Source organism: Pavona decussata, unplaced genomic scaffold (genome assembly GCF_977016875.1).
Source record: "Pavona decussata unplaced genomic scaffold, jaPavDecu1.1 SCAFFOLD_214, whole genome shotgun sequence".
In the NCBI taxonomy this organism is placed as follows: Eukaryota; Metazoa; Cnidaria; class Anthozoa; order Scleractinia; family Agariciidae; genus Pavona; species Pavona decussata.
The window spans coordinates 1808760-1836578 of NW_028145619.1; the positions used below are offsets into that span (position 1 = coordinate 1808760).

Sequence of the window (27819 nt, forward strand, 5' to 3'; positions counted from 1 at the left end):
TTGTAATTTTCATATTGCTATTCATGGTTTACAAAGCAAACTCCGGACTGAACTGGCACAATGAAAGCCAAATTATGGAATTTCCCAAGCAATTGTGGGTTTAACAGCAGCAGTTTAGACATGGATGTTGATTATTTCTTCTCTAATCTTCGGGATGGTATTTTCCCTGCATTTTTAATGTTATTTTTTCGGTCATAATGCAGTTATGAGGCTTAGAAATATTACACCCAGAATGCAATTGAGACAAGATAGACACAATTATTGTACGTCTCAACATTTCAAGGCATTTCAATAACCTTAGCTTAGCCTGCCTATCTTCAACAACAAGATATCCGCAATTAACAATTATTGGATGAGGTTAAGCAAAATACCATGATTTGTCAGTGGTGAGCAGATCAATTATTCGCGTCGAAGGCAAATAATTGATCTGCGGTACACTGACAAATCACGATATCTTGCGTTAACGAGTTCAATAACTGTTTTATCATTTGATCACCGAGTTAATGTTTTCATAATTATTTTCGGGAAACGGTAAGCGCGCGTTGCCTTGCAGGAATAATGGCAGAAATGAATAGGTTTCCTTCTGAGGTTAATAATTCATTTTGTCACTTCAAAATGTACGTACTGTCAAATTTTGTTGCTTTTTTAGTATTAACTGTTCTTTTGATCAACTAAAGATGTCAAATCACTCTCTAAGCGAGGAGATGGAAGCGAGCTGCCATTTTCACACAATAGCGTGGTTTCAATTTCGCATAAGCAGAATATTATTTGCAGCGAAACACACTTGGACAGTATTGCAAGTGAGCAGACCATTATTTGTAGGCCGTTATTTGCAGGTCATGTGGTTTGCTATCGGCCAATGAAAATGATAGACGTATCTACATAATATACAATTTATTCGATCCCCTGCGATTTTTCCCCATGGTCAAGACGGAGTTTCCGCGGACATCAGCGCTTCATTGGCCTGTCGAGTTTCGAACATTCTGCATGTTTCGCACGCCTAAAAACAGACATTTGCACTTTGTAAACTGCTAGGTCCTTTATATGGTTTTGTAAAAAGCAATGTAAAATTCCTATAATAGAATTCTTCTCAAGCTTTATTAACAAATAACCATTGATTCTTATCTGCCTCCAAGGCATGACCAGTATTTGACAGCTAAATTAGCTTTTTAAATAGTTTTCTGCGTTAATAAAGCTATTAATTATTTAAAAAATAAAAAGATTCGCACCCGGCTATAATTTTTTATTTCTGTTTTCATATCAGACCAAACAAGGCATTCGTGTAATCGTCGTACACAAGATTGTTGACACTATTGGATGTGATTGTTTTACGCAGTATGTTTGTTTGTTTGTTTGTTTTGTAGACATCAAAGACATGTACTAAAATTAATAACGCAAGTGCTTAAGTCCTTTAAGTCTTAGTTAGGGTCGTCATCGCCGTAGCGTTGCGTAAGGAGCCAATATTTTCGGAAAGCTAACAGCAGCTCGAGACGATTCAAGGTTCCGTTTGCTAATTATCTCATAGTGATTGCACCTTTAACAAATACATTTAACCATATTTGTTTAAAAGGTTAATAAAACTTGACATCCGAACCGATCAAACTGCGTTATCTTGTTTAACATAAAAGGGCCCTAGAATCATCTACGAAAAGAGGAAACGACATTTTTATTAATTACGTCGGTTAAATTTTCTCCTTGGGTGTCTTGTATAAATAATTAAACTGTCAAGCGGTCTTGACAGTGTAAATATTATTTTAAGAAAAGTTCTTGAATAAATACAATCAGTCAGCAGTTGGGAAAATTCATAATTTTTAACAATTTATTGTAAAAGAAGATAATATATTCACTATGAAGGTGTTTAATTCAAATGTAAATTCCTCATATTTTCATTAATGATTTATGAAGAAACTCCTGCCGTTGAAAGTTAATGCCACGTTGAGGTCAGCGTTGAGGTATAGTATACTCAGCGGTTGATTATAAAATCTTGATCTTGATCGTGTGTTGAACTAAAAGGTAATCACAGGTAGGTTTTTAAAGCCTTGGCTCGAGAAAATATTCTGAACTCTCGCATGTTTTCAAATACGAATTTACGTAGTTGAAAAATAGGGAGCAAATGGGGTAACCTCGATATTACGAAAACAAACTTTATGTATTAGATAAAACGTTGTTGTCATGGATTGTTTTTCGATTGGGAAAGTGTTCAATCATGGTAAGTTTTAAAAATATAACATGGCACATGAGAAACACCGTTAACTACATTTAGCTTGGCCAAGCTGTAAAAAACAACATGGCCAAATTTGGTAATAAACTGCATAATGCGTTATCACCTTGAAAGAGGATGAATGGATATTAGGGAAATATTCGTACCCGTAGCGCTCTTATTTGTATCTGAGGTATAAAAGCATCTCTAAATAGCCAAAAGTGTCATAAGAAATTTGAATGAACCGTTTAGATGCCGACCAATTATACTCTAGAGTTGAGTTTGCGCCTGCAATGGAAACTATTGTCTTATCTTTATGCTCGCCGACAAGACGCAACGGCTGCTGCAACCATCTTGCTATACGCACAACTTCGAAGGCCTTTTTTTCTTTATTCGTCAGTGCTATGCATTCGTCGCTACTTATACTGACAACCTAGGTGAAGTTGATTACAGCAAGAGTTCCTAAAAGGCGCAGGTTTTCTTTGTATTCATTGATTCTTCTATGTTATAGTTTGAAGGATACGTCAGCACCTGGCCGGTTGTGCTTTAGGCTGTCTGTGGTAAAGAACGCAAAAAAAACCGTGATGAAATAACTTACAGTTAAAACGTCAATTCAATCCACGGGGTGACATAAGGCTTCAAGTCTTTGCATAAATTTCAAAGGCATTGGGTAACAATTTCTCGTAGTATTTATTCGTTTCTCATATAAATATATTTTTTTGAAATTGAGCCTTAAACTGAAGATGTATTAAACTCCAACCTTCTCCAAGATAATGAGAATCTTGTTGCTGATACCTAAAGACCTGGCAATCAATTGCTTTTAAGGAGAGCTTATCGTCTTCTCTAGGTGACCTCCCAGCGAAATCCGACCGAATAAAAATGACAGAAAAGTTTTCAGACTATATTTTTTGTGCATAATTTAAACCTGTCCTAGAGAAATTGTTTTCATCGCATGCATATAAATACGGTCTTCTTGTGTCTCGTTATAAACTTATTTATATAGGTCAGTCAGCCATGTAAACCTCATAATTTATTCATTTGCCGATCGTTCTGGAAAGGGCGGGGGGGGTTGTCTTTGGAACATATGAAGGACATGCGTGGAACACTGGTGGAGAGCCAGACCACAGCAATCTCAGAGCAAAATACTGATAGCTATAAGTATGCAAACGTATCTTAGGTAGCAGTGACAAACTTTTCCATGGCAGCTTCGTCGATGATATCCACTGTCCATCGGCACACTCCATTTTCCCCTATCTCCCCTCCCGTTCAACGTTTAATTCAGTGGGATCTCTCGGCAAATGTCAGGAATATTATGATCGGTCGGTTTACGCACTAGGGAGTGATAGGTGCTGTTGGGCAGTATTGTGCAGATAACTAATTCGCAGAAGACTTCTTGAAGACAGTCGATAACATTTCATTTCCTGAACTACGATTTTGATTATTGTGTTTTTCACACATTTTTCTTGCGTATTTTTGCAGCTTCATGCATCCTCTTCTTGGAAAAGCAATATTCCGTACGTTGCTATTTTACGCTTACGGACTGTTTTTCGCTTGGATTTTCACCTTGATCGAGAAAAGAGATGAATCCTCGCTTAACAGAATGAAGAGACTACGGGGAGAGTTGAAAAACGAAATAGAAATGAAATGTAACATGACAGATAGCGACTTTGAACGACTTGTAAACAAAGCAGCGGAGGCAATGGTTGCAAGGGAAGAATTGGACTGGACTTTCTTGAATTCCTGTGGATTTGTTTTTGCTGCTCTTACCACAGTAGGTAAGGAGGACCCCCACGTATGTGTGAAATACTGGCTGCGATCTCGAATTGGACGCTAAATGCATATTTATCGCTAACATTAGTTGGATATTGTTTACTTTAATCAGTTTTCTACCGGCTATGTAGAACTACGACTTTCTCAAAGAACTTTCGTTTCCCCGCTTCTGTTTTCAAGATAACTTAAATTTGTCGTAGATTTTGCAAGATATTTTTCAATCACCAAAACATAAGCTCGGCCTGGTTAATAAACCAGCTACGTCATAGCCAAACAATGATTTCGCGTTATTCAATGAAGACAAACTGAAAAATTATTAGTATTAAATAAATTACGTTGAACAGAGATATTAATCGAAATAAGATCTCGTAAAGAGAACATTAGCTCTAGAATCGTTCAGGCAACCTCAGTATAAACACATTATATACAAATTAGCCTATTGTACAAAGTCTACACAAAATGCAAATCCTTAGTAAAGCAACAGCTGTATACTTGTTCACTTGTCAATTTTCTACGATTGTGATTGGCTTAGACTGATCACATACTGCGAGAATCTTCGCTAACACGGACGGAAAACTTGATCCTTTTCGTGAGTCTTTGTGATCTTTGTCAAAAACTTTTCCTTAAACAAGTTTTTCCGATCATGGTACAAAAACTCTTAAAAGCAACTCTATCAGAAAGTAGTCGGTATAATTTACGAACGGTTAAAAGAGTAAAATGTAATGAATATAGCAAACATCGGATGTTTGAACTGCATATGAATGAAAGATTAAATTGAAGATCATCACATTTACCGTGTCCGCTGCTTGAGCAATTGCAAAACGAAAGCCTGAAAAGATTCAGGCTGGAAGGGGAGTGACTCCTGTAACACTGGTAAAGTGCTGTACCAAATAAGCTTTCACACCAAATGGATTTCTTATTTTATCCGTTTGCAATAAAACCGTGCCCTTAGGATAAATAAGTTAGATCTAGTGAGGATATGTAACAATTTTCCAGCGAAATTTCGCGGAACATCGGCTGATACGCTGGCAATTTTCCGTAAGACTAACACGGTAATTGTTTGTCAGACAACATATTCATACATGCAGAAAAGTTGGAGAGGGTCTTTCTTTTTAGTTAATATTCTTCTCGTCGATACTGCTACTAAATTACCTATATCGCAGTTTATTGTTCAAGTCATTGCCCAAATATGGTCATGGTGCACTCTACATTCGTCGTCCATACACAACAGATTTCCTGGGATATAAGTAATTTAATCTATATATTTTGGGGGGAAATATAGATCGTCTCCGCCTCTTCTGCAATAAAACTGCGCTTTGTTGTCAATGTTTTGAATAATAATACAATTAATTATTCTGCTCAATCGTGCGGATATCCCGATTTTAGCCACGGTCTCTTCAGCTATGTATCAGGCGATATTCGGTGCGATTTCGCAGGATAATTGTGAAATATCTGCTGTGTACAGAAGACAAATATTGGATGCACTATGGCAATTATTGAGCAATGTTACGGTGTGTTGAAAAATAAACTTTCCCCGAAGTACATTCACGCACTCATCAAAATGACCAGGTCCCAGTGTTTGGATAGCTCAGTTGGTAGAACACTGCATAATTATCACAGAGGCCATGGATTTGATTCCCCTTAAAGTTCCTTCAAGCCTGATTTTCTTCATGCTTTCTTTTCCAAACGTATCAAGTTGTAAACGCAAATATGATGGTCTTCCCTGAAGTAAAGTTAAGAGAGTAGTCATAACCCCAGACTGAAGTTATATCTTATCTACTTACGGCTTAGTAAGGAAAATTGTTTTTAATAATCAATTATCATTTTTTACCCTATTCTGTGACTGTTATCAGGATTTGGAAATATTGCACCCAAAACAGAACTTGGACAAGGTGTCACCATCATCTTCTGCCTCCTTGGAATTCCATTAACAATGCTGGCCATGAAATCTACAGGAGAGCTCTTGGCCAGTTGCATAAAATTTATTGTTGTCAAGGCAGACACCTTCCTGCTTAGAAAAGCTGAACCGAAACACGTAAAGAGAAAGACCTTCTTCGTGGCAAATGCACTTGTCATTATTATTCTTGTCTTGGCTAGTGTATCATCCATTTATTTGGAAAACTGGAGTTTCTTAGAGGGGCTGTACGCGTGGTTTATAACTTTCACGACGATCGGTTTTGGAGACTATGTTCACTTGGAATCAATTTCCAGGAAAGCTTCTTCTAATGAAACACCACAATATCGTGTAATATTATATGGCATTCTGCTGTGTTTGCCATATCTTATAGGCCTCAGTCTCGTTTCCTGTATTTTATCATGCATTGTAGACTCAGTGGATCAAATACGGGAAGCACGTGATCGATGCATCAAATGCTGCCCCAGTATTTCTTCACTCATACGACGATTTTTCCGCCGCAAGCGATTAAGTTATGAGGTGAAGCCAGAAGACAGGCATGTCTGTGATATACCTCGAGAAGTGAGCCGAGAGGAGGATATTTCTTGCGAAAATAAGAAATCAAATTTGTGAGCCGAGATCTTCTCCAAAGACAAAAAATCGTGAACGAGTTACAGGACTTTAGTAACCTTCGGCGAGCAAATAAAGCTACTGTCATTAATAATTAACTTAGGTAAAGTTACGAATACTTACCGCAACACGGAATTGTCCATTCTACACTGAAATTTGATGACAAAGATATGACGTTTTCAAAAACAATTTTTCATGGTGTGTTCGCCTTCGTTAGTTACAAAAACTCAAACCATTGTTAATCTCAACATTTCTTCCGTGTGTATGTCACTTTCTATGCATCCTTATTTCGTTTCTAGTTTTCATTTAAAAGAAAACGCACTCTTTAATTGGATTCGAAAAACAGAAAATATGACAATTTGAGAGAGCAATCTAATCAAGGAGGCTCATAAGGGTTTTTCGTCGTTGTAGTGTTGGTAAAATGATGAAAGGTTACAAAAAATGTATTTGATCATATGGACAAACTATGAACATCTTTGTAGCTCAGTTGTTGGGCAATACTCTTAGGCTAGTTCTGACATCATAGGGGTCACCATGGCAACAGGTCAACTCTACAAAAAGACCTCTAAATTTCAGTTTTTGCAAATTATCTCAAAAGCTAAGTCGGTGACCTCCCTTTTTTATTGCTTTGTTGGAAAGCACCCTACATTCTTAAACGCATCTGGCAGTAAATTATTTGTTATATCAAAAAAGCTATTCTTCACTTAAATAAAAAAATTGTACAGGATAACCTTTTCCCAAACGTTTCTATTTGAAGGGGCATACTTACTGTTGCAAGAATGCAAAAAAAAAAAATCAAACTTTCGAGAAAAAGTGGACAAGATTAGAAAAGTACTAAGCTGCTGGAAACGTCGACGATTAACTCTACTTGGAAAAATTCTAGTTATCTAAAGCTTAGCTGCATCACAGTACGTATATTCTAGCGTTATGACGTCATTTTATGGTCGAAAGGAGTAGGGACCATAGAAACTGCCGTCTTTTTGTCTAATGTAATATTGATCAATACTTTTTTAATATAAGTTTATCTAAATAAAAATCTACAATTAGTATATGAAATAAGTATTCTTTCGGCTTTTATCACTGGCATGTTAATAAAATTGCTCATACATTCAATCCTTCCTTTATCTAAGTGGTAATCCACACCGACCACTAAAGGCACTTAAACTAGACGCAAAATCGTTTGTCACACGTTTTATTACATGTGCATTGACTGTCAAGCCTAACGAATTGTGCTGTTTCCATTTGTCTTTGTGACTGCCACTATATCCTAAACGTGCTGTGGAAAGACTAGCTCTAGGTAGTTACAGCTAAAATTACATTTTCTGCTTCCCTTAGGGTCTTTAAAAACAAGCCTCCTTCGGAATAAATATGGTAATGAACAGCCATTGTCAACTCATTTTTATCTGTGTAGTTTAAAAAATGGGGAGCAAGTTTTGTACTTTTAAATATGTCGAATTTTTTAGGATTTAGGTTTTAGTACTTACAGATTAAATGTGGTTACATGCAGGGCCACAAGTTTATTAGTATTGTACAATATTTAGTGCTACGCTTCTTAAATAAAGAACTGTTTTACTTTACCACTGACTAAGAATACAATTTTAAGACACGAGTGGTCCCATTCGTCAAGCAAGTATCGCTCATATCACAAGCTTTGTACTAATCAAGATACATCCTTGTGGCCACTAAAGAACGTACAAGTCAAGTGGTGTGTTGCTTGTAATATTTTTGGCAATCCTTGTTTTTCTGCATCAGGGCCGGGTTGTTCGAAAGCCGATTAACGCTAATCTCCGACTAAAAGTTAACTGAGGTTTTCATCTGGCTCCTTAAAAATGTCTTTTAAGGCTAATTTTAAGGTAATGGTATAGGAAAGTCCAAGTCAAAACTGAGGGACAATCATCCTTACTGATTAGCAATTAGACTCCAATCAAAGTTCACGTTAACCCAGGATTAGCTTAATCGGGCTTTGAACAATTCGGCCCAGATGTTAAATCATGTACTTATCATCTAATTTAAAAGCATTGGCTGGTTGGCTGGTTCGCTATATGTTAAATCTATACTGTAATTCATTGTGGTGGACACCACAAATATAAAATATTCCTCTCCACTCCAGTTTTGTCATTAGCTCTTTATACCCGATATTCACGTGTAAGCGCCCTCACTGCTGCCCAAAAGTTTCTTGGTACCAGTCCGAAAGATTTGTATTAGTCGGTACAGTCTGTAAAAACACCAACAAAACTATAAACTATAAGAATTGGCAGCTTATAACCGCATATATTACGTGAATTATAGTCGTGAGGGTCGTTCACTAACAACAACTATAATACTAAGTGTCTATAATACTAGTAATAATCAAAGACTAGGGATTACGTTCAATGATCTCGATCCTAGGCTCCCCCTCCTTTGCCACGTTGGTGATGATGTCATCCCCCCTGCAAAATCTGCGTGGAATGCCAGATACGCGTCCTAAGATCCATTCATTCGTTGATTATCCCATACAATCTCGACTCCAATCTGTATTAGGATTGCGTTCTTTCTACGTCGAACGCAATAAGTGTTGATCAGATCTAGCAGTGCAGTAGTAATTGGGAGCAATGAAAATGAATCAAATTTGAGTAAAGAAATGTTATCAAATAAACATAAACACATTTTAAAATCCCAGCTGATGACAGGGATGCTTTTACCAGTTGGCTATTTAAAATGCGTGGTCAAGGATTTGGACAAAGGGCTTTCCTGATACAAATCCAGCTAGTGGTGGAGAGGGAGATCACAAGTATGCGCCTCTGAACAATTCGCCCTCGCTTCCTTGTCTGTTTTACTTCAGTATCCTTACCAATAACTATTTTTGCCACAGGTCATTGTGAGAATAGTGCATGTTCAGTAAAGCAATTTAAATGGGTAGAAAACTATATCATTAATTCGAGAAAGAGCAATTCTATGCGCGCCTTAAGCGAATTTATATTAATTGATCGGCAAAATATTGACCTAGTTCTAGTAGAAATCAGGCGATGTGCGTCACAAAATTAGACCAATCATTTATTTGATCAGTAGTTTTCGCTCCCACGAGCAACAGTCCGGAAAGGTTAGCCTGTTGAAAACGTCATCATTAACGAAGGCTATGAATTTTTTTTCCTGATTGAATTCGTTTTGAAGTTAGAGGAACAAATTGGCTTAGCTGCTGGTTAGGTTACTTCTCAAGCTTCGCGTTTGTTCGCGTTTGTAGTCATTTCAAAGGTGACCTCGCGCCTGCCGCCATGTTGTTTTGATTGTTGATGTTACTGCTTTTCTTGAGGCTAAAGCTACTTACCGTAGCCGGGTTTTGCCGTTTGTTTTTTTGCTCGTTAAGCTAGCTTATCCTTTTTACTTAAGAATTTCGGGGTCTACCCGGGTCTACACCTTATTGTTTTCCTGTTGGATGCCGTTGAATTAATAAAGAACCTATGAAGAGATCGTGGAAACCAATTGCAAGTGGCTCAACTCCCGGCGGGAACCGGTTGGAAAAGCCAACGGACGAATGTAATTTTTTTCCACAAAATCCGGCTAGGAAGGAAATGTAGATCTCTTTCACTCTAAGATTACAAAGCAAGCTAAAAATGGGCAAAAACAATAAAAAATAGACTGCGGGCAGTCGTTCTTTTTTACTCAGATTACGCGCGCAAAGTGACGGTAAAATTATGCAAATTGCAAAAGTGAACTCGGAGCGAGCTCGTGGCCTAACGCCTAACCGCTCGCTAGATCCATCGCCCGATACAGAACTTAGGAAAAGAAAGAGACTGCTCACTGTCTAAATAAAAGAAAAGCGTCTGTAAGCAGACGTGACGGCACATGATACTAGTACAAGAACAAACACAACAAATATGTCGCCTTCGATTGTCTCCGAACCGGGAATAACTTAATGAAATCACCTTGTGTATCCAACAAGAAGTATCTACTGCTGCTACTAGAGCGTTAAAATTTGTCAAATTGCTGCCTTTAGTGATAGATTTTAGAAAAGGAAGCAAAGTTCGAATGCCCATTTCAGTTCGACTGTAAAGCGTATGTTTGGGAGATGTTTACTCGATCGTAACCAGGGGCCGGATGAGCGATTGCACATTTTTACCCAGCACCCTTTGTGGGTGATGACACACACCGCCAAAGTAGGAATTATGTAGTCTTCGTTTTCATAATTTCAGGCTAATACAAAACAAATACCTGGAGTAAGCAATGTTACTGGATGTATCTTTTTTTAATACTGAAACACGTTATTTATTGAATAGAAAGTGAATCGATATGATAAATTTATCAACTCCGGAATAGCATCCAAGATATTGTATATGTGGCCAGCAAAAGCTGAAAGACAATATAATAGCAAACATCTCCATTTGCTGAATTAATTGTCGAAAATAAAGGGGAGGGATCCAAAAGTAATAACAGTGGATAGAAACTAGAGCGCTTTTCATTTTTCGCACGCTGTGTAATTGGTTAGCAAAATTCGCGCCACTTTCTTAACCAATGAGAAGCAAAACCAAAACCATCCATGACTTACTCGCATGCGTTTTCCCGCGCTTGGCGTAGGCTGTAGGCTCTATCTATTTGTTTCGAATTCTGATTGGTCATTGCGCCGTTTGCAGCTGCTGTGATTGACCAGAGTAGTCACTTGATTTTACGAGGTTCAATAAAGACTTGAACCGTAAAAGCAAACCTTCGTGTTACACGACTTCCGCATAAGAGCGAATCTTGTTTTCCGCGTAAGCTAGTTCAAACACCATAAGCAATGGAGGCATAATTTCCCAAACTAGTCCTTTCCGAGCGAGAAGTCGTTGCTCAGACGACTATTGGAGTAAGGTTATCTGATTTTCCAAAAACTAAAATAACTTAATAACACGATCGCGTCGTAAACAGATCCTGCGTAAAGCCCACTGTGAGCGTACAGGCACAATAACAATCAAAACCCATCAACTGACATTTCCACACTTAACGATCCGAATGACATGTGGCTATTGTGGAAGGGTATGCTTATGGCAGCTATTGATAAACATGCACCACTAAAATCTAAACGGATTGGCAACAAAAAGTCACCATGGATTACTAGCCAACTGCGCCATGAAATGCACAAAAGAGACTTCTTAAAAAAGAAAGCAGCTATGAACGGCAACCCTTTGACATGGGATGAATATAAATGGCCCGGAACCACACAAATAACGAAATTAAGAAGGTCAAGCGAAAATATTTCCCGGAAAACTTGAAGTCCAGCTAATCAAAACCCAAAAAGACGTGGAAATTAATAAATGAACTGAACTCACGACATCCAAATAAAGTGAAGAGTATACCGGAAATTAAAGTCTGGGAACAAACTATAACTGAACCTTCTGAGATAGCCCAGTAATTAAATTTGCACTTTTCAACCATCGGTGAGAGACTGGCCTTCGAAATGCCGTCATCTAATGTAGAGCCTGAGTCCTATCTCGAACCAACAAAAACTAAATTTTCTCTAAAAGTTCCGACGGTGGACGTAGTTCGCAAACTGTTGTCTAAATTAAACGAAAGTAAAGCTGCGGGCCTAGATAATATTCCAAATAAACTTCTAAAAATAGGCCGGCGATATAGTCGCACCATCGCTTACGCAAATATATACAAAGTCGACTAGCACTGGTGTCTTTCCAACTGAGTGGGAATTGGCAAGAGTGTCTCTTATATTCAAGAAGGGGAAAAGGGATGACCCAAACAACAGGAGGAGGAGTCTCAAATGGTTTGAATTATATCTTAAGAAGTTCTAACGACAGAACCTTGCTTAGTTATCCCAACACTAAGCCTTAGGCTAATCTCGGTGAAAGGGCCTTTGTGTTGGCCGCACCTAAGTTATGGAATGCTCTGCATTCTCAGGGAATCCACTTCTATTGATACTTTTAAGAGAAAGCTGAAGACTCACCTTTTTGAAAAGGCATTTTTAGCTTAGACTATTTCTTAATTTTAGCCATAAGTTTCTTTTTTATTATTATTATTGTTATTATTATTAGGATGGTGCATTTGATACATTTATATCAGATTTATATAGATATTTGCGTCTTATAAGTTTTTAAATTATAAATTATTATTATCTCTGCGGCCGAAGCCAAAAATGCAGTATAAATGGCCATTTGTCAGATATTGCCCCAGTTTCTTGTGGCGTTCCACAGGGAAGCAATCTTCGACCACTTTTATTTTTAGTCTACCTAAATGATCTGCCCAATTGCCTTAGTTTAGCCTCCCCGAGTATGTTTGCCGACGACACAAATATAACCTTCGTTGCCAATACTATGGCTGGCCTCGAAAATGTCATAAACTCGGAGCTAAGAAACCTTAACTGCTGTTTTTTAACCAACAGGCTAAGCCTTTATATTGCTAAGATTGAATTCATGATAATTGGATCTAATCAGCGTGTACATGCTCTTTCGAATAATCAGATTAATATCGAGATCGACGGCAAATCGAACAAAAGAGTTAACGAGGCCAAATCACTGGGCTTATTAATTGACGAACACCTTTCATGGACAAAGCATATAGGTGAAAACAGTAAGACAATATCTTCAGCTATAGGCGCCCTTAAACGCATACACAAGACCATTCATTTCCGAAAGCTCCACTCTCCAAATCTACCAAGCATTAATTTTACCCCACTTTGACAATTGTAGCTCCGTTTGGGATGAACTAAACGTTACCTTGAGTGATAAACTTAAAAACTCCAAAATAGGGCTGCTAGGGTCATTACCAGATCCAGTTACGACACAACTACCAGTTTCTTCCTAAAGAGGCTCCACTGGCACAATCTCTCCTAGCGCCGAAAGAAGTTGAAGGCGACGCCATGTTTAAAACAATTAAAGGGCTTTCCCCGATGTACTTACAAATTTTGTTTAGCATCCGCAGTACATCGTACTGCGGATGCTAAATAATCGTAATAAGGGATTCCGAGATCGAACTAGACTTGCCAAAGCCACGCACGAACTATCGCAAGCGTAGCTTTGGTTATAGCGGGGCACTATTATGGAACAGTGTACCCTTCAATTCACGGAAAATAGACTCTCTTGGTCTCTTTAAAAGGGAAATTGATCGACTTTACAACAATTGCCAGTCAGGATCCCATACGGCAATCTCGTAAAACAGTATTTTTATTTTAACTTGTTTTAAACTTAATTTTTTCACATCTATTTATTCTTCTGATGAAACTTTGTATAACATTTTGGAACAGATTACTGTAACAATTTCCCTTACCTACAGATCTAATTGTAGCCATCTTCTCTGTCTTCTCTGTCAACAGTCAGGGGTAGCGTCATTAAAAATTGAACTTTTGTCACTTCTGAGTAATGATTTACTAACGATCATATATACGTGATTATGTTGGGTGGTAATATAAGAACATAATTTCTGGTCTAAAAAGTGGTCGCGGTCCCTTAAGAAATTTGAGTGGTGGATGGTCGCTTACGAGAGAGCTCTTGAAACGGTATTGAACTGAGAAACAAAACGGTTGTTTACGAAGTGGTCGCTTACGGGAGGTGGTCGCTTGGTCTTTTTATTTATAAATTTTTGTTTTTTGGCTGTCTTTGTTGTTGCTTTTGTTGTTGTTTGTTTTCTCTTTTCTCTTTCATTTTCTGGTGGATTGGTTGTCGTTTTGATATTTTCTCTTTCTGCTGGAAATCTCTGGAATTAACGTTTGAGGAAGTGGAAATTATTATCACAGAGATGCAATATACCAAAGTGCGTACATGTGTGGTTGTTAATAATACAGCAACTCCCGCAATGATCAACAATCAATGAAGTCAAAGATTCGTTCGATGAAGCGGAAGTTTCAGACCGCTAGTAGTAAATTGAGGTAATATGTATCCAGGTGAAACTAGTTTCTGTTCGAGGTAGCAAGTAGAAAATTGCTGTAAAAGGTATCAAAGGGAAATTAGTTTCTGTTCGAGAGAGCAAGCAGTAAATTATTGTGGTAAATGGTTTTTTGTTGAAGATATCCAGTAGTAATTGCTATAAATAGTATCCAAGGGAATCGATTTTCTTTTCAAGAGAGCGAGTAGTTTGAAGCAGAGGGTCGTTCGAGGGCCCACTGTATTAATTCTAAGGGGGATTACACATAGAATATCGGGTAAAATTTTATACTTTCGACTAGTAGAACTTTCCAAAACCAGTTTAACGGCGAACATTCTTTTAACTCGACCAAGTTATGGTAGAATGAACAAGCTTTTGTTTTATAAACACGCTTACGACCTCCAAAGAACTCAAAATAGGTAGACGTGGGCGTTAAATGAGAAAATGGTTTTTGTGGTGAACCCCACTGATCGAAGATATTGTGCATTTACATGAGCTGAAAGATAGCATAATGTTGCGAACTGTGAGTTTCTGAGTGGAGAAGGGATTCAGAGGCTGAGGAAACTTAAACTAAAACATCATTAATGCCTATTAAATCTCTTAATCTCATTTAAACTGCAAACAAACTATATAATTGCAAAAGCTATAGAGCGAAATCTGATCGCTGAAACGAACAAGTACATAACATTTTGAACATTCCCTAAAGCTAAAACAACCCAATTTGATCGCTGAAACAAACAAGTGCATAGCATATTGGAACATTCCCTAAAGCTAAAATAACCCGATAACAAGGACTTTAAATTAATGTACGTCATTATGGGATAAATCACTATTTTCGCTTCCCACAAGTTTTAATTTCCAATACAGCATACCACAAAAAAAAAGGTTTAAAAGGAGCAAAATTTAGCAATTCTCTTTAGTTAGACAAGTGCATGCAACCTAGAGATTACAAAGGATGAAGACCCTACTTCCATTAATCGTACTTGGCATAGTACTGGCTATTGGGTTAGCAATTCCCTTCAGAGAGCAGGACGAAGAAGCAGGCGAGAACCTGAAGGACGTTATAAATGACTTCGAGTCCGACAACGCAGATAGGTACGTTAAGGTTTAAAAAAAACTGAGATCAGTTTAAAGTAAGAACAGTTGCCTCTAGGAACTATCCAACAAGATACGTAGATTTGTACACTATTTCAACTGAAATTCTAACGATAACAGTAGAAAAGGAGAAGAACTAATCAAATAAATATGAAAATTGGGATTTTGGTATCTCTCATTCAAGAGAGACTGAAGGGCCTGTTAAAGTGAGTTTTCACTTCCGTTTCGGAGAGCGTATGGCGTTGACTGAAAGGGGGATCGGTAATAGACAAAAATGGACATTCGTGCGGGACCAGATCGCAGAGATAATTCGATGATAACTAAAGTCGTTGAGGTATCAAAGATACACATGTTATCCATCCGTTTTTTCTTCATTTATTAATTGATCGATCGATTTATTAATTGATTACTTGCTTTCCATTCCTTCCTTGCTTGCTTGATTTACCCCTAGGTTTCAAAGCTACACTTCGAATTATTTGTTTGCACTCTGAGTCAAAAACCTTAATTATCCAATACTTTAACTGTAACACACAAGAAAGACATTTTAGAGGTAGTATACATACTCTGAACCATAATTGGCAAGTTCAACCTTATTACATAAAAAGGATCATTTGTCAGACCTTAACTAATTTAGGAAGAAAGAACTGATCAGGAAATTTTTAAGCGATTAGTAATTTTATCAATACCAAAGCATGAATAGCTTAAATAACGAGAAATTGGCCTCCTAGAGTATTGGAGTTGAGGATGGTTGGGTGTCAAAAGAAATCAATACTGAACAACGACAATTGGATAGCTGGATACTTCAGAAAGCAAAACATAAAAATGTTGAACGCTTTAGGCTGATAGACTCCCTCTGGCAAAGCAAGTTCAAGCGTTCAAGTCTAGAGTTGTTTTGTGATTCTTATATAACTGCAATATCTTTGATGTGCTAATTTTCTTGACCGCAGCAATATACATAGGGTTGCGTGGCCCGGCGTCATCTGAAAGAACGAGTCTCCGTTAGCGCGCTTTCGTCTTTTGTCCAGACGTCCGAGTACAACACGAAAAAATTTAAAAAATTAAATCAGGCTTTTTGCATCTTGCTTGTCTGCTTTTGGCTCCGTTCAGGTCATAGAATTTCGGTTTTTCAGATACGGTGGAAGCTCTCGTAAGCGACCACCTCGGGAAATGGACGGAAAAAGTTGTCGTAACTTGAGCTGATCGCTTACAAGAATGCAATCTCGTACCTGTAATCTCGTTTCCTAAGAAACTACAAAGTCCAAGCAAAATAGGAAAACTGATATGAAAAAACAACCGAATGAACATCTTAGTTGTTTTGATGTTATTTGACTTTCGTTTGCAGTGATCCTGACCTAGACACAGAGGATGAAGATTCAGAAGAAGACGAACTTGAAGACGAAGATGATGAAGACGAAACTGAAAACGGCACTAAAGATAATGGAGCCTCTGTAGAAAGGTACTCAAATGCAACACATAATCCATGTTCCATGATGGAATGCCCCTCGGTCAGTGTCGGTCTGTATATTCTGCGCATACCTCGCTATTAAACTTAGATGTTTAGGTTTCTATAATGTATCCGTCGAAATCTTAAATGAACGAAAACGCAGGTGAGAAGTCAGATTGATCTTAATGAGTTTAAGCAAGGTGTTTTGCCAGTCTTATTGACGTTGCTTCATCTGTAAATAATGCCAGAATGCCATTCTAGACAAGCGTAGGGTTAAGGAACATTTTGCTATAAGCACAGTACTCCAGCCTCCAAAGAATCTGAAAAATAGATGCTATTAGCGCAAAGTACGTATATTTTAGAGGTATTGAGTTTTAGGAACATGGAAGAATAGAATAGAATAGAATAGAATAGAATAGAAAGAGAATATAATGGACAGAATACAACAGAATAAAATGGAATAGGACTGGATGCCGAACGGAATTAAATAAATCAATAGAATAGAATAGAATAGAATAGAATAGAATTGAATGAAGAAGAGAGAATACGCTCATTAAAGCTCCCTTATATAGGAACGTTTCGCTATGGTAATACAAACATATACACGTCAGGTGGTCTCACAATAGCCGCTTAATCTGAGTCAATATAGCGTGACTGTCATGCCAGACTCTTGAGACTGGGACACTTATAGGAGGGGCGCTTATATGTACACGAGGCTACCTTGAGAATGCTTATTTTATAAACAGTTGTACTTTCAAAATCGGACTGCCTTTTATAAAAGGAAGGGCAAAAGTATCCTTAACTCCCTTTGTTTTCTTCTAGTGAATCGAGCGATGAGTTTGATAATGATGAAAATGACGACGACGATGTTGTTGATGATGATGATAATGTTATTGAAGAGGAAAGGTAATGTGTGCAACATAAAAAACGTATTTTTAGATATTAGAATTGTTACTAAAAAATACCTCAAACTCGCTAGTAGCATGCCAGCGATTTGGCTTATTACCTAATGCATTCATTTACACGTTCCTCGCACTTTCATGGTTTCAGCTTTGTTTCAAAAGCTCCCAACAATGAGTGTCTCAGATCAACTTTCACTGACCAAATAAATTTCTATAAAAACGGAACAAGAACACTGTTCCCAAAGACATATTATCTTATAAGTTACATGCCATTGGTATATCAGGATCACTCCACGAATGGCTTATGAGCTATCTATCTAATAGACGCCAGTCTACTGAGGTAAACAACGGCAGATCTGCCACTGACTTTGTGCACTATGGGGTCCCTCAAGGCTCACTTCCCGGCCCTAGGTTGTACACCACATATGTAAATGATCTTCCTGACCACACTGATTCAGGAGATCTTTAGATGAATGCAGACCACACCACAGTCTACTGTATTGGCCCAAATGTCGACCAAGTTATATCGTCTCTAAATGAAACAATGAAGCAAGTCCTCTTGCGAAGTGTCCAGAATCGGTTAACCATCCATCCAATCAAAACTGAGGCAATGATTCTAAAGAAATCCACCTTTGTTGGTCCTCTCCCTCCTCATTACTTTGGGACAGTCTTAACTAACTTGGTTGACTCTATCACTTGCTTAGGAGTTAAAATCGAAAATAGACTCTCATGGTCTGTGTACATTGACTCCGTGAAGAAGCATTTCATACAAAAAGTTGGAGCATTAAAGAGAATGAGAATTCTTCCTAAACAGTCACTTTAATATCTATAAGCAGATATTAAAGAGACACGTCAGGGACATAGCTGAGTTTTCTTTCAGCAAGGAAGCGACTTTGATCACCTCGAAAAAAGATGATTTTATCTATTTTTAACCTTTTTAATTTTTGGGTCTATTGTCTTAATTAATTAAGTTTTAGTAAAACTAGTATATGGGTATACATGGATTTCTCCTTGTACATAGTTCTTATTCTTATTTTATATCTTTCGTGTTTGTAAAATTTTAAATTGCTGCCAATCCCCTATAAACGTACTTATCAAATAAAGTTTATTTACTTTCATACTAGGAAACTAGTTGCATACTAGCATTTTTCTTCTATTATCTTTCCTTAGATTTAAGAAAATTAAGTTGAGAGTTTTGAACATGACCCCTTGGTTCAGAAGACGCGGCAAACGCTCCCTTCGTTTCCAACATTAAATAAATTATTGTATATTAATGAGGTTCAGAGCGGAATTTAAGTTGGCTCTAAACCCTTCCCTAGAATTGTTTGAAACTTTGCAAAAAGTTGTATCTAACACGTTGATTATAGTTCCATAATATAAATTGTGGGTCACCGAGCTCGTTTTTGAGTCATAACCCCTGAAAGGTAAAATTATTTGGCGTTTTTAAACAGGGTATACTGTTGCTATGGTAACGTATTATGCCGAGAAAACGATCATAACGACCGTAACTTGTTCGCCAATGTCTAGGCATTTTTTTTATATCTTTGTTGTTATATCAACTTATAAAGAATGACAGCGTAAATTTGTCAAAGTTTTAGTACTGGAAAGAGATGGAAACCGATGACAGCCACCTTAAATTGCGTTTGTTTTACTAGGGGAAAAAACGTAAATGCCCGTTCTTCACTCAGCCCTTCAAATGTTGTGTTTTCAATTGCAGTGTGTCTGACATGAAAACCGCAGCTAAAGATGACTTTGAAGATGGCGACATCAGCGAAGATGAAGAAAACTTTGGTGTTCATGATCATCAGTCACTGCAAAAATCAGCAGACCCGATTAGAATTCGCTTCCGACGCATAGGTCGACGCGTTCGTCGTATCATACGTCGTGGAAAAAATATTATTCGACGTGGAAAACGTATCGTTAAAAAAGTTTGTCATTGGGTCAATCGTGGCTAAACTCGGTAACTTAGCACGTTAGTACTTAGCACGATTATTTAGAGTTGTTCCATCGTTTTTCATCCAAACTCGAGCCTACAGGAAAAGCAAGGGATACACCTGTTTAGATGACAAAGTCTCGATAAAAAAAAACGTGTACACTACAGAATGTTTGTGAGCAAAATAACCCTCAAAACCCAAGCAAAGATTCAGAAGACACAAGCCTAGACCTTTTATAGACAACATGCTAGAAGAACCGTTCTATTTTCCCCAGATAATTTTGTTGTAATAAACGTGTCGCATTCATTTTGTCTCAGCATGGTAATATACTGTCCTTCAGGTGCTATGTGGTTGTTTGTTTCGTGTTCGTTTACGCTTTTATTGTTCTGTCCGTCTTGGTTTTGATATTGGTTTCATTTTTGGAGCGGATGTAAAGGCAACTAGCGTGAAGCAACTTATGGGTATTGCAACCTTTAATTTCTTACATGGGAAGCTAGTCCATCGCAGCTTCCCCAGCATTCCGCTATGTTTCTCAACGAAAGATTCAACTGGGACATGAGAGAAACAATGTCTTGGCGTCTTAACAGAAAGCGGAAAGGTCTTTAACTCTAGTTTAGGCGCTGATCCGGGCTCAACCCCGATTTCCAGGTCAAAACTCAACAAAACTTCTCATCTTCCCCATTCTCTGGAGTCACATTTTAGCTTTTTTAGTTTTATTCGAATATTTTATTGACCATTTTCAAACTAATAAATTCTAGTTTTCTGGTTCAATTGTCGCCAAAATCTTTCCCAAGAGCATCAGCTATCCATGCTTTTATGCCTCTTCCTGCATTTATTGGCTATAAATATTAGCCTTTTTAAACGCGAGAGAACCTGACAGTTAATATAAGATCTTCCACTTTATCTCCGTTCGTGCCCCTAATTAACTTTATCTTATTTTTTTATTGAATTAATTCTTTCTTTTCATTTTTTCCTCAGAGGTGTAATTCTATTCGCAGGACTACAAGATTTTGCCATTACTGACCGTGAGACAGGACCAACCTAAAGTTAACAGAAGACTACAAATAATCACTCACAATTAGTATAAATAGGCTATGTGTATGATGTGAAAGAAATCTAAGGTAAATAAATTACATGTGACGCAATTTAACTCACATTTGTCAGTAGTCCTTGTTAACAATTTAATCCCTCTTAATGTAGAAGAACCTTTGCATAGTTTATGGCTACACGGGAAAAGTAGATCTTAGCGAGAGCTCCTAAAATCCAAAAAGAGTAAAGGTAACTTTAAAAAGGTTTCAAAAACTCATTAATAATTCATAAACCCATTGACCTAACAAATGGTCGATAAACCTCCTCCTTATTAGTACGCGGTCTTTAATGTTTTTCTCGTATGCTAATTTCCAACGTTCACAAAAGCATAATTGTCATGAACTCTCTTGACACACGCTTTTCCAGGAATGTTTTTGAGGCCGTTCGTGTATTAAACATTGCTTAAACTGCATAACAATTTAGGCATCTTTTGTCAAATCGAAGCTTAATTATCTCTGAAAAATGTGTGGCAATCCAGCCCTTGCTAAGATCTTCTTTTCTTGCACAGCCATAAACCGCGAAAAAAAAACCTTTGAATTGCTAGTAGGCACCGTTTTTAGGACGTTGAGTCTCTCGGACCATCCTGGGATATGCAAAACGTACATCTGGTTGGACTGATATTAAAATAAATATTGAAAAGTGTCCGTAATGGTTAAAAAACGCAGACGTTTCGTGTGCTACCGTTTTCTTCCACATTGAAGAAAGGTTAAATACCCTAAACATCTGTGGGTTTTTTTTATCACTGATGACACTTCTTGATATTTATTTTGATATTAATCCAACCAGATATACAATTTTGAGTGTCACGCACGCATTACCTACGAACTTTCCTTTCCTTTCGCTCTCCTTAAACTGCTAAGACCGCACTTTATACACGCTATGTGGAAGGAGCAAACGCAATAAACTAAATACAAATAATTTTATCAGCTGCGCATGCCTGAACAAAAGATCCCCAAGTTAGATTAAAAGTGAAAACGACAATTTAGGTAGTTTGGCAACAATTCGACGTCACAATTCTCCAAAAATGCAATTCTAGGTATCCACATTTGAGAAAGTCTTGTAGAATTTGTCGTAATAAGGGTTAAAGGATTACATTTTGCATATCCCATGCCTGTTGGCTCAAGCAAATTACGTCATAGACAGGGTGATCCAGAAGCTCTGAGGTGACAACACAACTCTCCTTGCAGTTTTTAGCTCAAGTTACGCTAGCTCTAAGGGTCATCCTAGTACCCGTGCGCTTATGTCCCTGTAAGCGGCTTCGGCGGGGACAATTCGATTGCTTTGAATAACCGATACTACAGGTTGTCTCGTTTAACTGTCGAAAGATATACTGCAAGGCACTGCTAATTGGGTACTCCTGGACTGACAGTGAAGCACATACGAGTATTTAGAAAGGAGGACTTGGACTTGACCATAAGCTTTAAGTCTCCCATATATACAACAAAGGAAAGGCTATATAAAACCCAATTTTACGTACGGCGATAGGCGAGGTAATTAATAAAAAATAAATGGTCCAAGCAAAGTCTTTTATTGTTATCTTATTCTACTTCAACAACAAATGGTGTTAAGACTGCATTAAATTATAACAGTGAAGTTAGGATTTTAACTTTATTTCGTCGTCATGCTCCCGTCCTTCGTGTCTTTCTTACAAAGTCTTCTTTTCCTCTGAGACAGGCTTTCTGTTCACAAACACAAAAGGTAAATTGTTAGTTCACCAGTAGACTCTCCTACTTTTTCCCTTGTTCCGGAAATAAAGGAGGGGATGTCTAGGTGTTGAACAGTTTTCCAAAAAAGGAAACGGAGAGGTTATTTTAATGTTTTGAACAATTGATGACTCACGGTTTGCCCAAATCTTGGCCATCCATCAACACTACGTGACTATCGGTATAATTCTAAAGCGATACATTTTGTATTAATTTTGTGTGTATCCTCTAATTAGTTCGTCAAACGTCATCGGTTTACAAGACGTCTCGACGTATCGATTTCGATATCCGATGCTTGTCGTTACTTATTATTTCTACAAAAAACAATATGAAATGCGCGAGTTTTAATTTGCATGGAATGAGGTTATTTGCTATTCTTTTCCTACCTTGTCTCACCACTCACCACAAAGATTAAGCAGAGGGAAAACGATGGGGAAAAAGGGGTAGGGGGTATTCATATTAAGGTTGAGAGGAGAGGCGCTCATACTAGGGTTCGAGGGGGTGACAATTTTGAGGAGGATGTAATTGTTTTACAACTACTTGTGAGGATTGAAAGGTATCATTTGAATACTTGGTATCCTCTAAATCAGACATCCAAGAAGCATTATATAGTAAGTTCATTTCTCAGACGACTTGGATCGGCCAGAATCGGAATCAGAAATTCGTTGATTAAGTCTGACAGGTTTGTTCCAGGCGTTCTGAGATTGTGTTATGCGAAGGAAAAACTGTGCCCAAAGGACATTCTAGTAGGATTTATATATATTTATACATTATGGTATAGATAGTTTATCTTGTATTTTTATATTGTATGGACATGACGATTTTTGTTTGGACCGCGTGTAAAAAAAATTACGATTGAATTGAATTGAATAGCCAAGAGAAAAAAAGGAGAGAACATTCACCTCCCTTCTTACTCCTACGCCATTTTTTTCTCATGCAGCACTTTTTTCCTCTCGAGCCGCAAACAACTAAATGGTTGCAAAAGAGATAATTTCTAACAAATAACAACTGGAAATTTGAAGTTATTCAATCTTCTTAGACCAATTAGACAGTTCCGCAAACCAAAAAGAAAAAAAATCACAACGATGACAACAACAATTTCCCCCAACAAAATATTTCTTTAAAGAGCATTGGTTCAAAGACTTACCGTCGATGCGTTTCGTCTCAGCTTCTTTCCCGTCTGGGGATGAATTACCAACCATGCATACGTTCATCTGCCTGAACTTCTAGTCCTCTGAAACGTGGGTGTAACCTTCCACGAGTTAAAACCCCGCGTTTTGGATTACGGACACCGACGTGTTTACGCTCGAGTTCAGTTTGAGATACACGGCTTAGGAAGCGGTAACGATTATGCCTTATGTGGCGCAGTGAGTCATCAGAGGAGCCATCTTCGACTTTATCATAATCTTTTTTGACGCTTCTAAGTTCGTCGTCGTCTCCATCTTCTTCTTCTCCACTTTCCTCTTGTCCTTCCGCTTCATCTTCGGTCTGGTAATGCGGCTGTGGGCCAACTCTGCGTTTTGGATTACGGACACCGACGCGTTCTTTTTCCGTGTCAGTCTGAGACACACGGCCGAGGAAACGGTAACGGTTTTGCCTTAGGTGACGCGGGGAGTCATCAGAAGAGCCATCTTCGACTTCACCATATTGTTCCATGGAGTTTCCAAGTTCGTCGTCGTCGTCGTCGTCGTCGTCGTCTCCACTTTCCTCTTCTCCACTTTCCTCTTCTCCCTCCTCTTCATCTTCGGCCTGGTAATGAGGCTGTGGACCTTCATCTTCTTGCTCTGACTCCCTTTAGCGATAAAAATAATAGTTTTTAATGAATAAATTTCTTACAAGCCAAGGCTTTGGAGGTTTTGTTAGCATTTTCAGCAGCTGCAAACAAAGCGGCCAAAAAGTAGGATTGATTGAGCTTTACACCACGATCTTGTGCCGTACCGGTTCCAACTTTGTGAACTAATGCCCCATTCACACCAACGGAAACATGTTTAAGTAAACGTAGTTTTATTTAACACGGTTTTACAAAACATGTTTAATTATAGAACTGTTCATACCAGACACGCGTTAACCTTATGCGTCGCCTCGTTTTGATGCTAAATGTTGTCAACAAAAAAATGTTAACAAAATGGCGGTCAATGCGTTTAAAACCAAGATCGCAGTTGTTCTAGGAAGAGACGTACCAAGGTTGGGATGAATAAGATTGGATTAAGAACTTCTGAATGTCTAAACAAGCATTCAATCGTCTATGCGTGGAACTTTCTCCTCACGTCTTGAAAAGGGATACAAATTACACAAAAGCCATCGTTGTGCGTCACCGAGTTGCGATGACATTATCGATTGGCTTGTGGAAACTGCTCCCTATAAAACAATCGGAAACCTATTTGTTGTTGGAAAACCCACTGTTTGTGGTATTGTAAAACACGTATGCGAGGTAATTGTGAGAATTCTTCTACCCAGATACATTTACGTTCCCCAAAATCGACAGGAAGTCCAAGATAAGATTGACAGTTTTAAAAGTCCCGGATGGAAATTTTCGGCATAAATACGAAATGATTTAGCTTGTCTTAACAGAAGATGGATAACATACAAAATGCATGAACATCAGCTGTAAATCCCAAAAGAAGTAATAAAAATGCTTCACTTTGACTAAACAATTTCAGAATTTCTCCAAATGGAATTATGCGTACCATTTTATTCTCCAACTGGAATTTCCTGGTTTTCCATGTAAATAGTAAGCACCCCAGATGATTATATAAACAGGAAAGGATTTCATTTGCTAATCCTTCAAGGACTAATGGATTGTAATTATCGTTTTCTCGATATATGTGTTGAATGGCCAGGTGAAAACTCGCTACTGTTTGCTCTGTGCTAGAACTTTCCTACCGCTCGACATGTCGGTGATGATAGCTGTTGTACGAGTTCCTCCTGACATATAAGGTGACTTGGCTTATGTCCTTAGTAATTGGCTGATCAAATCATGCACACGTAAAACACAGCACGTCTAGAGTCATGTTGTTGAAAATGCCTTTGGTCGATTTAAGGGAAGGTTTAAGAGCATTGATAAGAGACTGGACCTAAGTGTTGAAAACTTCTGCAATGTTATTGCCGCTTGCTTTGTTTTGCACAATTACTGTGAGAATCTAAACAATTTCTTCGATGACCAATGCCGGGCTCAATGGTGTACATGTTGATGTTGGAGTTTGCCCAGGTGATCCAGACCAAAGGCAGAACATTAACGCAATTGCAATAAAAGATACCATTAAGATATTTTTAATATAACTATATATCCAATACAACCGTACATTACGTGTACCCAAGTGCTGGACATATGCATCCCTATCAAAAAAATAATTAGGCCTCTCCACAAATATCACGTTATACTGATCGCCTCAATATCTTTAAGGAACTTCCTCAAATTTTGAAAGCCGTCTATATATATGAGAATGATGTATTCATCAGTAAATAACACAGGCATACTCGGAAAAAAAATCGTAGTGTTCCTATTAGAAGTCGAACCCAAGACCTTCCGATTACTAGTTCGGATGCTCTACCACTGTTGAACCCGCTTGTATTATTCATTCCTTGAGAATGGCGTCATGACGTCGCCGAAACGTCGGAACATTATCTCGTTAGTTTTTACTTGCCAGTGTAAGGCTTGATATCTATTTTTTAAAAATACGTTTAATCAACATGACAGAAACAATCCAGTTGATTGGTTTTCTGTAGAACATTTTGTCAAATAACTCGAGGACGGAATATCGCACAGACCTGACACTAGGACATTTATTTATCATCTATAACATGTCAATATCTTGACTTCATTCATGGAATGGTTTCGATTTTTCAAAATCGTTTATTTTAAAAGCAAAATATATTCAGATGCAATGGCAATAATGTGATGGAATATATTAAGCCTGATGAATAAATGAGAATGATGAATCAGTGAATGACACAGGCATGCCCGAAAAAAAAAATCCAAGTGCTCCTATCAGGAGTCGAACCTGATAATTAATGATTAATACATCCTTTTCATTCTCAATGGTGATTAATACATCATACTTAGTTATTCACCAGGCTTAACATAATCCATCACATTTCCGTTGTGCATATGCCACACATTGACATTCCAATCTTAGCAGTATACAGGATGTTTGTCCCATGAAGCTATTTTTGTCATTATCTCCTTCCTGATCATTATGCCTTGTGAGTTAATTTTATTGATGTTGCTTCCTGTAGTCAAAATGCTTCTCATATTTTAATCTATCCAAATAATTTGGTACAAGGTTCTGCTCGAAATAAGCGTATCAAAGAAACCTTTATTTATTTAGAGCATGTTTTATGGGGTTTTTTTCTACCGGGGGGGATAAGCATTTTAAATAAACCTGTTGAATGGAAGGGATACAAATACTTTAAAAGTGGCACTGGTAGAGATATAGGGTTAGCCGTATATTAGTCCTACAGCTTGAGTGCTACTAATAGTAACCCGAAAAACAAAGTTGAGAAAAGCATTCTCTCTGAGCAGCTTGATATGTGTTCCAATGGCAAATACTTGTATAAGTATGAGAAACATGTATATTTTGCCGTTTAATAAAACACAACATGTTACAGTTAACCAAACTTGTTTTTACGAATGTCATGATCGTGCCAATTGTAAATTATTTAAAAGGCTTTGAGTTACATGCTTTTAAACTTATTTCGTTGTTTTCGATACAAAAAGGACGAGTCAACAAGGGAATACCTTTTTTTATAATTATTTCGAAAGGGCTTATCATGTCCACATCGTTTTCCGGCTTAAATTGCTATTTTTTTTTTTCCGGCAAAAAATGACACACTAGTAAAATAACCACATAATGCAACTGGATGCTTTTCTAGGAGCCACTAGCGCACAACGATTTCCTCAAAATTGTTCAAAATTAATATCAAACACCCACGAAGCGGTAGGACTAACAACCAACGAACTTTAAAACACTCTGAATAAGATGGAGCAAGAGTTGCCATAAAAATTTTCACCAAACTTAATTAATAGATAGATTAAAATTATGATATATATTACTATTAATAGTTATGAAACTTTACTTACCAATAACCTGGGGCAAGGTCACTCTCCATTTTCTTAAGGTTGTCTAACGATATCTCCATAAAATCTCTGTTGTGTGGAAGTGCGTAACTCTCACGGTCCATCGTCTGCTTGTAAGATGACTCAATGTAATCTTCGGCAAGTGGGAGTGCATAGCCTGTCGCTAGCACAAACCCAAGCACAGCAAAAAGAATCATTGTCTTCATTCTTCGCTTCTTCTCGATTCGACCTTGCTGCATGTATCTGACAGGAAGACCGCAACC

At 37.8% G+C, this 27819-nt stretch overlaps 3 protein-coding genes across 5 annotated transcripts; 2 read left to right on the forward strand and 1 right to left on the reverse strand.

Annotated features, from left to right (window-relative positions):
- The first annotated feature begins 1913 nt into the window (after window positions 1-1913).
- On the forward strand, window positions 1914-8071 carry LOC146460182 (potassium channel subfamily K member 15-like). 2 transcript variants are annotated; one of them, XM_085088295.1, is made up of 3 exons: window positions 1914-2023; window positions 3680-3975; window positions 5824-8071. In XM_085088295.1, the coding sequence occupies exons 2-3, from the start codon at window positions 3684-3686 to the stop codon at window positions 6495-6497; spliced, it is 966 nt and encodes a 321-aa protein (XP_084944421.1). In that variant the 5' UTR covers window positions 1914-2023; window positions 3680-3683; the 3' UTR covers window positions 6498-8071. The 2 variants fall into 2 exon arrangements, with proteins under 2 accessions (XP_084944421.1, XP_084944420.1); XM_085088294.1 differs by lacking the exon at window positions 1914-2023 and having other exon boundaries at window positions 3257-3975.
- A 7181-nt stretch (window positions 8072-15252) lies between these two features.
- Window positions 15253-20823, forward strand: LOC146460183 (uncharacterized). 2 transcript variants are annotated; one of them, XM_085088214.1, is made up of 5 exons: window positions 15253-15407; window positions 16750-16863; window positions 17674-17757; window positions 19471-19725; window positions 20666-20823. In XM_085088214.1, exons 1-4 carry the CDS (start codon window positions 15268-15270, stop codon window positions 19706-19708), a joined length of 576 nt encoding a protein of 191 aa, XP_084944340.1. In that variant the 5' UTR covers window positions 15253-15267; the 3' UTR covers window positions 19709-19725; window positions 20666-20823. The 2 variants fall into 2 exon arrangements, with proteins under 2 accessions (XP_084944340.1, XP_084944341.1); XM_085088215.1 differs by having other exon boundaries at window positions 19471-19713.
- Window positions 20824-22288: 1465 nt separating this feature from the next.
- LOC146460184 (uncharacterized) lies at window positions 22289-27819 on the reverse strand. Its single transcript, XM_085088542.1, has 3 exons — window positions 27560-27819; window positions 23627-24271; window positions 22289-22455 (listed from the first exon to the last, which is right to left on the reverse strand). Exons 1-2 carry the CDS (start codon window positions 27793-27795, stop codon window positions 23671-23673), a joined length of 837 nt encoding a protein of 278 aa, XP_084944668.1. The 5' UTR covers window positions 27796-27819; the 3' UTR covers window positions 22289-22455; window positions 23627-23670.